The sequence below is a fragment of the Lactuca saligna genome, chromosome 4 (genome assembly GCF_052625555.1).
Source record: "Lactuca saligna cultivar CGN05327 chromosome 4, ASM5262555v1, whole genome shotgun sequence".
In the NCBI taxonomy this organism is placed as follows: Eukaryota; Viridiplantae; Streptophyta; class Magnoliopsida; order Asterales; family Asteraceae; genus Lactuca; species Lactuca saligna.
The window spans coordinates 53,439,591-53,452,147 of NC_136420.1; the positions used below are offsets into that span (position 1 = coordinate 53,439,591).

Genomic DNA, 12,557 nt, shown 5'->3' on the forward strand with positions numbered 1-12,557 from the left:
CTTTTTATGAAGTTCTAGGGTTTTCTATAAACCTTAAGGGTTGATAAGTTGAACAATGAGTTGGATCTAAAGTTGTAACTTCAGATCTGAACCCTCTCTAAGCTCTAGAAACATAAAGTCTCAGAATTGATCATGTATGAGGTCCCTCTTGGGCATGGAGCCCCATTAAGAGCTTAGACTTGGCATTTAGAGCCATAAATGCAATGCATGTACGTAAAGTTTGTGACTTTACGTGATAAGTATGCCATAGAAGCCTAGATCTATGAATTGGAGCCACTGCATGGATCAGAATAAGTTTTTATGGAAAAGACCGAACGGACTCGGCGAGTCATAAGGATGACTCGGCGAGTCTGATGAAGAAAGTCGTGAACTCGACGAGTTGGATGAACAACTCGGCGTGTCTGATGAAGAAATCCGTGAACCCGACGAGTCGGATGAACAACTCAGCGAGTTCGATGAAGATCGTCGTGAAACTCGGCGAGTTGATGAACAACTCGGCGAGTCAGATGAATTTCACCAAGGTTATGTACGCATATGCACCCGTCGAGTTTCGCTTAGGAATCCTGAAGAGTGGCTTTAGAGTTCAGTCGAAAAACGAGGGAAACTGGACGAGTTACTCGATGACTTGGCGAGTGCACCGGAAGCCAAGGAAAGTCGGCGAGTAGCCGAGGGAGCTCAGCGAGTCAGGTCAACATGGACTGTTGACCTTGACTGATGACTTTGACCATCGACCCAAGTTGATCTGTTGACTTTTGAGGACAGTTCTAGAAGGATCAAAAACTTATGTATGCAACTCCGAAGGTTGGAACTAATTTCTGTGAGTCGACGTTTCGAGGTGAGTTATCCTCACTATACTAAGGGGTCTAAGGCACCAAGGCCGACCCAATGGATTTGATATCCTAGTAGTTATTGATATGTTGAGTTGAGTTAGTAATGTATGCTAGTTGATATGCTAGTCGGGTAGATCTGTAGTACTGCCTGTGATACTGATTGATTGCATGTATGTGCATTTATCTGTTACATGTCGACATGTTGTGTAGGGTGGGTTGAGGTTGTACTCCTCCGTGCGGTAGCCAACAAACCCGAGAGTATTCCAGATATGAGCTGAAGGCCCGGTAGGCATTCCAGACTTATACTGAGGACTCGAGAGCATTCCAGATACGAGTTGAGGGTAGGCATTCCAGACTCGTACTGAGGGCCCAAGGGTAGTCCAGCTTGTAAAGCTGTGGACCCAGTGCATGCTGTTATGTTTTGATTGATATGATATGCTAATGTTGATATTTCTATGTGGACTGTATGTGTATTGGTTTTTTGGGGTGACTCACTAAGCTTTCGGGCTTACAATTTCAGTTTATGGTTTCAGGTACCTCAGGGGATCGCGACAAGGCCAAGGCGTGATCGTACAACTCCTCCTACTATGTTATGTTTCTGGGAAAAGACTCTGATAATCAATGTTTGAAAACGAAATTTGTAATATTTTGATGAACTTGACCTGTTTTTAAAAGTTTAAATTTGTTTGAAATTTTGGATGTTACAGTTTGATGATTCTTTACATTAATATTTGTGACTTTTCTCTCATGCTTTTTATATTTTCCCAAATGTGCTTAGAAATTTTTAACGGTCAGACTTTGCCGCATGTTTTACAAAAAATTGTTAAATTCAACTTTTTTTTAATTAGTATTTGCCGCATGTTTTAGAAAAAATTGTTAAATTCAATTTCTTTTTTAATTATTAGTCATTTTTGTCAACCATATTCTCCTATCATTTATTTATTTATTTCTAAAACGATTAACTTGTGACTTTTTTCTCATATGTTTTTTACAATTTCCCAAAAGTGCTCCGTTATTTAATACATTTACTGTTTAGCATCTTATTTTTCAACATTCTTCTATTTTGATACTTTTTACATCTTCCATTATCAACCCGAACATTTTAACATTCAGACTTTCGTCACATGTTTTCTAAAAAGTTGCTAAATTCAACTATTTTTCCTTTATTCTTTATCATTTTCACCTATCATATTCTTTTATCCTTTATTATTTTTTTTTTTTAAAAAGAATAACCCGTTCAACTCAATAACCTTTTTTCTAGTTTATATTAAAGCTGAGTGAAAATGACAGAAATAATATCACAATTACGTTTTTGATAATCTTAAGCCTTAATGACTAAATAATTAAACAACTTGGTTTTAAAGTATACATGTCAACTCTCGTGTGACATAGTTGTTAACAAACATAACAGAATTTGGTCATAGATTGCATCCACTTGTAATAAAAGACAAAAAATTTAAATTACGTTGATAACTATCAAAATTTGACTTTTTCATTTGACTATACAATAATTTTCTTTTGTATTATCTTTTTTCATATTTAGCTATTTACCATTTAGTTTACCAGTATAAAAAGGGTCCATGACTTGTTTATATTAATTTGAGTATGCAACAAAGTGAAGTTCTTACTTATTTATGTTTGTGTTTTTAAGTTGTTTCCAGAAATTTATGAACTAATTATGTATCCACAAATTGGTAAAAATACTAATTTAATTGCATAAACTAGTAAAACTGCATATAAATTGTAGTTAGATAAATAAACCAGTAAGCTTTAAAATATGGATATGTTTGATCGTGAACTATAAGTTATCTTAATTTAAATCTAATCAAGAGATGTATATATGTTAACAAATACAAATTTAATTGTGTTGCAGTAAATCGAATAGTATGTTTATTTTTAACAGAAATTAATAATATGTATTAGATCTATAGCAATGACGCGTATATACATGCATCATGTACCTAATTCGACGCACAACTTGGCATACAAAACCTCTTTGACTTGAAATATATCCTTATAATATCAATTACGAACGTATAGAAGCAGCTCTCGGTGTGAGTGTGACTATATTAATTAGAAAACATTGGTTGTTATAAAAGTAGTAAACATAGAGCTGGAAATAATCGATCTCATCCACCAAACTTAATTCAAAATTAGTAGGTTGGGTTGAGATTTTCAATTTTTTTTATGTTAAACGGGTCAGACTATCTAACCCATTAATGAAATAGGTTGAACTGAGTAAAAATTATCAATCCATTTTCAACCCACCAACCCATTTAACTTTAATATATATTAATTTAATAACTTTTTAAATATTATAATGTATTAATGTATGTATTAAATTAAAAATTATAATGTTGTATTATTATTTGTTTTAAAAAAGATGCAATAAAATTCCTATTTTTTTTCATGTTGATCAATATTATTTCGAAATGAAATATTTTTTGTAAATTGGTATTGTGTCTTTGTTATACTTTGAAATTTTATTTAAGTTTTAAACTAATTTAAATGGTGTAATTTTTAGTTAATGATTTATAATTTTTTTTATTTTAAATGGGTTAACCAATGTTTACACCATTTATTGAATAGGTTGGATTAGAAACTACAGGTCAATCAGATGCAACCATTTATTTGAAAGATTGGTTGAACTGAAAATATCAACTCATTTAAATAAACATGTTGTTTGAAATATTCAATCCCATAAATAGATTGAACCCAAACCCAACCTAAATCAACTTATTGTCAGCTCTAAATATATATTCGTATATAAACAATATTTAAATTTATTTTGTATATTAACTAAATTAGATTAATTAGTCAAAAAAGAGTACTAAGTATTTTGTCATCTTTACCATAATTAGGCAGTAGACTAAAATAATATCAAAAGTCAAAAAGCAAACTATAAAAGATCATTATTCCAGTAAGTGATTGAAGTCCCCTTAATGTAGGAAAATAACTTTACAATAGCAACTTAGCAAGACAAAAGGATCTAAAAAATGTTATTGATATTAGTAATAACGTAATATTGTTTAACACACGAAACTTTCATTTTGGTCTACAATAATGTCTTTATTTTTGCCCATATTAATAAATATTTAAGTCAGCAAAATGCTTGATAAATAGTTAAACATTTTCACTAAACTATGTATCAGTTCTAAAACAAAAAATTGCTAGTATCAACTCAAATTAAATCTATGTACTGCTCTTAAACGGTTAAACCCCTCTTATATTTCATCATTGGAAAATTTTACGATCCCTCACGAAAATATCGAGAATTGAAGGGTGAGTAATGTTACAATCTTCAGTCAAATCTTATAGAAGATTACAAAAAAAAAAAAAAAAAAACACTTGACAGGAATTCAGTAATACATGATAATTCTGTCAAATGTTTTTTAAAATCTTTTCCATAAAGACCGATTACTGAATATATCATCACTTTTAACTTTATTCAATTAACCATTTACAAAATAAAACACAAAAAGCCAACAAAAAAAATCATCCTCGAAACACATGTTCTTCACCCGTCTTTCGATCTATTCTTGTAATCCAACGGCTGTAGTTTTTAGATGATGATCTTTTATATTCAAGATTCTCCTTTACATAACCAATATTCAATCCTTGTCCCACCGGAATAATCACTGATCTCACCAAACATGCCTTCTTAACAACCAAGTCCCATCGGAAACCAACCATGCGCCGCCCTGTACCACCACCTCTGCATAACAAGACAGCACCTCGATGGCTCAATCTAGCTACCCCAAACAATTCACACAAGTCTTTCCGTCCACCGTCCACCACCATGAATTCAACCTCCGGTAATCTCTCCATCACTTCCATAGATTCTCCCACCATTAATTCCGGCACCGTTGAGCCATGCTCCTTCAGGGCGGCGATATATTCTGATCTTGAACATTCATTTTGTAGTATGCAAACATAACGTGCACCCGAGTGGCGTGCTGCAATTTCCAAGCCGATGCTTGTCGTGATTTCACTACCACTCGACCATGCTTCCACAATCAATCTAGGGTTCCACCCGCCTGCCATGGCGGAGATCATCTCTGCATCATCTGATTCTTGAAACTTTTTGCACTGCAATTATCAAAAAGATAAAAAAAAAAGTATGAGCAATAACTCTATGAAGTATATTTCATAATTCATATATAGAATTGTATATATCTTACAATACTTACGGTTTTCACGGTATCTATGTACGCTTTCAAAGCCATCTCCGGTGACCAAACCAACTTCATTTTCTCTATACAACGACGGGGACGTGGAATGTTGATATGAGCGAAATGGTGGTTCGTTTATCTATTTTTATACTTTGAAGATACATATATAATTATATATGTGTAGTGTTGTTTATTTATTTCTTGAACTAGCTTCCTATCGTTGACAATTTACATGGCCCCACAAAACAAAAGAAATATATTTCTCAAAGCATCTACAATAGTCAACAGTTAACCTTTTTAAAACAGTTTTGAAATAACTTTTACTTAATAAAAATAATATGAAAATATATACCTACTTTAGTTATAAAAAATTCAAAAAGTTTTTATTTGGTAGCTATCTTATTCTCATGGATATCAGCTGTTTTATAAAATTTCTTGATATAATTTGTACTTCTGAATCAAACATATGTAAGTATACAAATAAAATAGGTCCAAAATTATAATGTATGTAATTATAAAAATAGAAAAATATTATATGATCTTCATTTTTTAGCATTGTATATATTAATATTATTTTGATTGTTTTGAAAACTATTGTAATGGCATTAAATATTTAAATTTAATAACCAAATATTAATCAAATAGGGTGAGTTATTGAATACTATTGTAACGCTACTTGACCGATATTGAATTGTCAAACGTATATGTAATCACTACAAATACGATGTGCATTAAGTGGAAATGTATATACATAACAAAATTAAACCCAAAAGCAGCACATTCGAATTTTCATAAAAATATGGTTATTAGATAGATATCAATAGGTGTGAGTCATAATATATATGTGTTTTTTTTATGAAAATTCAAATGTGCTGCTTTTGGGCTTTAATTTTGTTACGCATATACATTTCCACTTAATGCACATCTTATTTGTAGTGATTACATATACGTTTGACAATTCAATATCGGTCAAGTAGCGTTACAATAACATTCAACAACACACTCCATTTGATTAATATTTGGTTATTAAATTTAAGTATTTAATGCCATTACAATAATCTTCAAGGAGAGAACCACAACACAAAACATTAGCAAAAGAAGTAAAGATTAAGAACCAACATCGTGAAATTAGTAGCTCTAAATAAAAGCACGACACGTGAAGTGGCTTGTTTCCATTAATGTTGCATGCTGTATTCGATCCTTCTTCAACATCATATGCATTTCATGAAATCTATCTCCGTACATTTGTTGAGAAGTTAGATACCAAGCCACTAAAAAAACCCTGTCATCATTCATCGAGCAAAATTAAGTTAGGACATCCCAAGATTCATTTAATTGCGTTTTTATTTGTTCATGAGATGGGCCGCATTGCCTCAAGAGTCAAGATCACAATAAGCATCAACGTAGGACGTGATTACTTTTGCTTTTTACAGAGAATATGTAGCATAAAATGTGTTGAATTAGGTTTCTTTCAGTGTTGATAACAATGAATGTGAGAAAGTGGCGTTCAATTTGACTTAAAAGATGATAGAGTGCCATGTTACTATTCACGTTGGCAGACACGTCATAAAAATCCACCCAAGCATGGTAGAAAACAGCAAAATGAGGAATAGCTGTTAAACAGTCAACATTGTAAAAAAATAAGAAATGCCGATAATTCTATTACCAAACATATTTAAAAGAGCGACAAATCAAAAAGTTGGCCAAACGTGTTTTTTGTGTCCTTATATAAATCGTAGGAACGGTATCCTCTACAATATTTAGTTATTTACGACTTTATATAATACACTCTTTAAAACCGCATATAGTGTCGGGGTCGCGTAATCCCTATCCCTAACCTATAATTTAACATACAACTTGGCATCAATTACAACACCTTTGGCTTTTTATATTACACCTAAAAACCAGATATGTTTGACTTCAAAATAAATATTAATTAAATTTTTTACATTCAGTTTGCCTTATTTAAAATGTGGTCATAGTTGGAAATTTAAAAATAAAGATTGGCAACTGAAGATTAAGATGACAACGTACTATGAGTCTATGATAACCAATAGCCCTCATCAAGATGGTGATAACGTAGTTGACTTATTACTTTTCTTTTAAAATCATAGCGTTAAATAAAAAATAAACAAAAAATGCTATGTACGTACGTAAAAGTTTGAATTAGACCATATATTTTTGTGAGATGGTTGTCGTGTTTTGTCACCGTGCCAAAAATAAAAATATGATATCAATGTTTTTCACTTTTAATATCCAACTAGGTGTGACACCTATGTATTACGTGAGTTTATTTAAAAAAAAAAAATAGGAAATTTTAACAATTTGAAAAGTTTAAATTTATAAGAAAAATGAAAAAAATTAAATTATTAAAATTAATGAGGCTTTAATTTGTTGAATACATTATATATAAACTTTTTCTAATAAATACCATACATATATATTACCTTACATATTAAATATGAAATTTTAAGTTAATAAAATGAAAAATACAATAAAATGACAAGTGGAAAACAGAAAATTCAAAAATTCTAGAAAATAACATGTGTCCAAATGAAAGAGAAGAGGACATGTGGCAAAGAGTTTTTTATTTATTAGGGAGGACTAGTAAAGTATCCCTGTTTTGCGGATATCGAATTTTTTATTTTGTTTTCATTTAGTCATTGAACGTTTTTTCGTTATCTATTTGCCACTGAACTATTGAAATTGTTCACATTTTACCTTTATGATCAGTTTCAATAGTTCAGTGACAAATAGATAATAAAAAAAAGTTTAGTGACTAAATGTGAATAAAATCAAAAGTTCGTTTCCTTTAAAAAAGTTCAATGACTAAATGTGAACAAACTTCCTCTTGTATTATGTTTTAGCAAATTATTTATTTTTGTTAAATTCTAGCAACATTTGTTGATGAAGAAATATATGAAAAAAAAAAACCCCTGAAAAATATATTAAAAAAATGAAAAACTGAAACCAAAATAAAAAAACCAATGGTTTGGTATTTTCCAAATAAAAAATAAAAATTTCCAATTTGATTTTGGTTTTACAAAAAAATTAACCATTCCCACTGATGTGAATTATGACCATTGGTTTGACATGTAAAATTAAAGAACACACAAAGAATACGATGATTTGGGTGTTTAAGATCTGCATTCGATTATAAAAGGTGCTTACAAAAAAAGATCTAGATCTCAATCTACATAATTAACACATAATAACACTCTCAATGTTACATCTCTCAAGCACACACCTACATGTGGTATGAACCCACCTTATATAGAGGTGTTTATATTTCTCTCTCTCTCTGTCTGTCTGTCTGTCTCTCTCTCTCTCTCTCTCTCTCTCTATATATATATATATATATATATATATATATATATATATATATATATATATATATATATATATCATGTCACAAGGCTACTTTACCACATGCAAGTGGATCTACAAAAGTCAAATCATTTACAAAGTCATACATCGATAACTTTGTACCCAGGCCAACATTCTCCCATTCAAAGTTAGCAATGGATGACCCGCTTCACATCTTCCAAATTCGAGCAACATCATGAACCGAACCTCAAACGTGACACATGTAGAGATGAACATCAAATCTTCAATTCTTCTATGACTTTTCAAATTGGGTTCTAGAATGTGAGACCATACAAACCAAACATCAAAAGGTAATTAGGAGTTTCTCATTCTCCAAAAAATTACCCAAAATTTGAGCATTTATGCACACTCCAAAAATCTTTAATAAGTCCAAACCCATAATGAACCGAAATCACTTCCGAATCTCCAGTCGAATCATTTCATAAACTTCAAATACTCGAGGTCACTTCAGTCGTCAAGTCCACATAATATGAAAAATTCAACTTTCGAATTTTCATATCTAAATCTCTCCCCCTTTTTATAATCGAAAAATGATTACAAAACCAAAAAAGGAATGAAAAAGTGCTCAATTCGGAAATTTTCTATCCAAAACTCCCCTTTAACACATGACATAAACATTTTGCTTCAATACGGAAAATCCAAAAAATCTTCAATTTTTAGCTTCGTTTACGGACCGCCTTTGACAGAATTTCGAAATTGACAATTCTATCCAAATTTTTATCAAAACCGGTCCATGAACAAAGCTAAAAATTGAAGATTTTTTGGATTTTTCGGATTGAAGCAAAATTTTTATGCTATATGTTAAGGGAGAGTTTTGGATAGAAAAATTCTGAATGGAGCGCTTTCTCATTCCCTTTTTGGTTTTATAATCATTTTTCGATTATAAAAAAAGGGGAGAGATTTAGATATGTAAATTAGAAAGTTGAATTTTCGTAAAACCAAAATCAGATTGAAAATTTTGTTTTTTCTATTTTGGAAAATACCAAACGATTGGTTTTTATATCGGTGTCGGTTTTTCAGTTTTTTTAAATATATATTTTCGCGGTTTTTTTTAATTTCATAGATTTCTTCATCAACAAATGTTGCGAGAATTTAACAAAAATAAATAATTTGCTAAAACATAATACAAGAGGAAGTTTGTTCATATTTAGTCATTAAACTTTTTTTAGAAGGAAACGAACTTTCGATTTTGTTCACATTTAGTCAGTAAACTTTTTTTCATTATCTATTTGCCACTGAACTGTTGAAACTGTTCATATTTTACCCTTATGATCGGTAACAACCGGTCATAAGGGTAAAATGTTAACAATTTCAATAGTTTAGTCAAATAGATAACGAAAAAAAGTTTAGTGACCGAATGTGAACAAAGTCAAAAGTGTGTTACCCTTTCAAGTCATTATCCCTTTTTTTATTACACGTTTATAGTTTCCAATCCTTTTGTGGAATGATGCACACATCAAAGCTATATTTCCTTCCACAGGAATTGAAGCTCTACTTGCCATTAAAGAAAAAGCCATATTCTTGTAACAATCTACAAAATGACCAAAGTACCATTGGAAGTTATTATTACACCAGAACCAAACACAGAAGACTTACACCAAGAAATCAAATTTCTTAGGTTGCAAAGTTGATATTCAAAACAATTTTCCTAAACACAAACATGTTTGTTACCGGTGTAAATTTTTTCTACTAACATTACGATGCAAGCTGCATAACTACCGATCTTGATGTTGTACTCAATTCATCTGTAGATTTTCAAGTAAACTCTTTATATTGAAAGACTTCAACTGTTAAATGTTGAACTAACCCAGCTGGCGAGCAAGTTCATCTCTCACTTGTTGCAGATCCCCTTTTAAATATCCAACTGCACATAGATAGTCAGGTAAACATGTAGATAAAGTATGTCAAACACAATCACATTCATAGAGGGTCACAAATAGTCAGACAATAAATACACCAATAGTGTATAATGAATAGAAATGTAAGTGTGCAATATTAGAACAACATGAGATACGTTGTAACCCATCATCCGGATAAAATAATACGATTGTAAAGAAAGAAAACAATTAGCTTTTAAAAATGAAAATATACAAAAAATAGTAGAACTATAAAAAAAGAAAATCTATCAAACTATTTAAAATGACTACATGTTATACTGATTTTACATAACACAAGACAAACTAACCCTCTGATTTTTTTTTATGAGTTAGTTGAACTTTTTCATGTAAAAAAATTCTCCAACTTCTGACCGGTTCATATGGAAAAAAAGTCCAAAAACTGAATAGGAAAATCATTTTCTCATACAATCTTCAAGCCAAAAATTCAAAAAATAAGAAATATTATTATTGCAATTTGGCACCATGATATACAATAGAGAAAACGTGTTACCTTAAGTAAATCTCTAATGGGTAATGACGGAAGTGCTCCTCTCTCTGTCACAGTAATTGCACCATAAACATTTGTAAAACTAGAAGCCTCTCTTAGCCTCTTCTCATCTTGCAACACTGGAAAATGTTCAGCAAGTTTGATAAAACTCCAGCCACAAAAGCATCCCCTGCACCTGTTGTATTACAATATGAGCATGTAGTTGACTAAGAATGTCAAATATAGAGTATATTACAATATGAACTTGTTGATACTATACTTTGCAAAGCTACCAAAGTCCATTTGTGATTGGCCTTTCAGATACCGGGCTAAAAACGTCTAATGATGCCCTACCTAAATTAATAAAAAACATACCTTTGTATAGAAAAATCATATAGATTGTCTGCAAGTAATTAAACAAGAAAATACGAAATACATCTATTAGAGTTACTGAGAGTAACCAAGTAAAAATAGTCCTACATGTGTCGATACGTAGCGTTCTTGTTGTTAATGAGCACTCCAAACTGTAAATTTCTTCACACCTATGAATAAACAATCGAAAAGGAGGGAACTGGGGATCAGAGAAAAAAAAAGAACTTGATTGAGAAGAGGGGATTTCAAGAGATGGTAGCCGGAAAGATAGGAGTGAGGATTGGTCATGGTAGGGTTCAATCGTCTACATGAGTACTGAAATCCACTGCATACACAAAACCAAAATCAAATTAACATGTGATTGGAACTGAAATCCATAGCGAGATGAAATTAACATGCAACCTTACAACCTTCAGTTGTATTGGATACAACCAACCGATAGAAAAGTTGAAAATCAATTAGAAACCACATAACACATACCGGAATCAGAAATCTATTGCGTCATCATAAAGAAATCGGCGACTACAGGTTTGATTGCTTTTAGAAGGAAGATGAAGCAGCATGCAGTCGAAGGTGGTAGCCATCAACGTCAAAGAGAACCCGGATGAACTGAGAAGGAAACGATAAGCCTAATAGATATGGAGATGGACAAACAGACGATGGAAATCAATTTAGGGTTTTTGTTGGGCACCACCGATCACTGCGTATGTTGAGAAAACGAGTATCTGGCCAGAGAGAGAACATAAATAAAACGAAGGATGAAGAAAAGAGAAACAGTGGGAGAGATAGAGCATACAAAGTGATGATGGGTAGTTTGGAAGAGCAGGTGGTGACACGAATAAATTTTTGGTGTGGTGGGTGGACATGTATACAGAAAGACTCACAAACCAAGGATAAAAAAAACAGATTATCAAAAAAGAAATTAAAAAAAGTAAATAGAACCAAATTATTACAAAAAAAAAATGGTCCAATAGGAACCATTTATTGTTGATTGAGGAACATAAAATTAATCTATTATATAATTTTTAGAAAAAAAAATTAAAAAAACTTATCCTTTTACCATATATTCTCACAAGAATATTACTGTAATATTTATAATATTATATGTTAATATCAATATATAAAGTTTAAAATCTACATAATATTTTTTATATATAGGGAAATTAACTTATTAGGGTAATTACCTTTTCATTTTGTTCATATTTAGGTAATTTTTTTGTACACATCTAGGTAATGAATTTGTTGGAAATATTCACATATAACCATTATGATCGGCTATACCAAGTTACAACTTACATGACGTATATATGACAACGATAATTACCTAAGAGGGTAATGAATTATTGATTTTGTTCACATCTACACATTTTTTATATTAGACCATCTAACTTGTTGAAGTTGTTCACCTAATACCATTGTTTCATAAATTTCA

At 31.3% G+C, this 12,557-nt stretch overlaps 1 protein-coding gene and 1 long non-coding RNA gene across 4 annotated transcripts; both read right to left on the reverse strand.

Annotated features, from left to right (window-relative positions):
* Nucleotides 1–4,230: 4,230 nt before the first annotated feature.
* On the reverse strand, nt 4,231–5,140 carry LOC145038506 (uncharacterized). The gene is made up of 2 exons (XM_078986842.1): nt 5,021–5,140; nt 4,231–4,919 (listed from the first exon to the last, which is right to left on the reverse strand). The coding sequence occupies exons 1-2, from the start codon at nt 5,078–5,080 to the stop codon at nt 4,326–4,328; spliced, it is 654 nt and encodes a 217-aa protein (XP_078842968.1). The 5' UTR covers nt 5,081–5,140; the 3' UTR covers nt 4,231–4,325.
* Nucleotides 5,141–9,884: 4,744 nt separating this feature from the next.
* LOC145041872 (uncharacterized) lies at nt 9,885–11,987 on the reverse strand. 3 transcript variants are annotated; one of them, XR_013680458.1, is made up of 5 exons: nt 11,606–11,986; nt 11,234–11,450; nt 11,034–11,107; nt 10,778–10,949; nt 9,885–10,253 (listed from the first exon to the last, which is right to left on the reverse strand). It is a non-coding gene; the product is annotated as an uncharacterized LOC145041872 (long non-coding RNA). The 3 variants fall into 3 exon arrangements; XR_013680457.1 differs by having other exon boundaries at nt 10,778–11,107; nt 11,606–11,987; XR_013680456.1 differs by lacking the exon at nt 11,034–11,107 and having other exon boundaries at nt 11,606–11,980.
* Between the last annotated feature and the right edge of the window lie 570 nt (nt 11,988–12,557).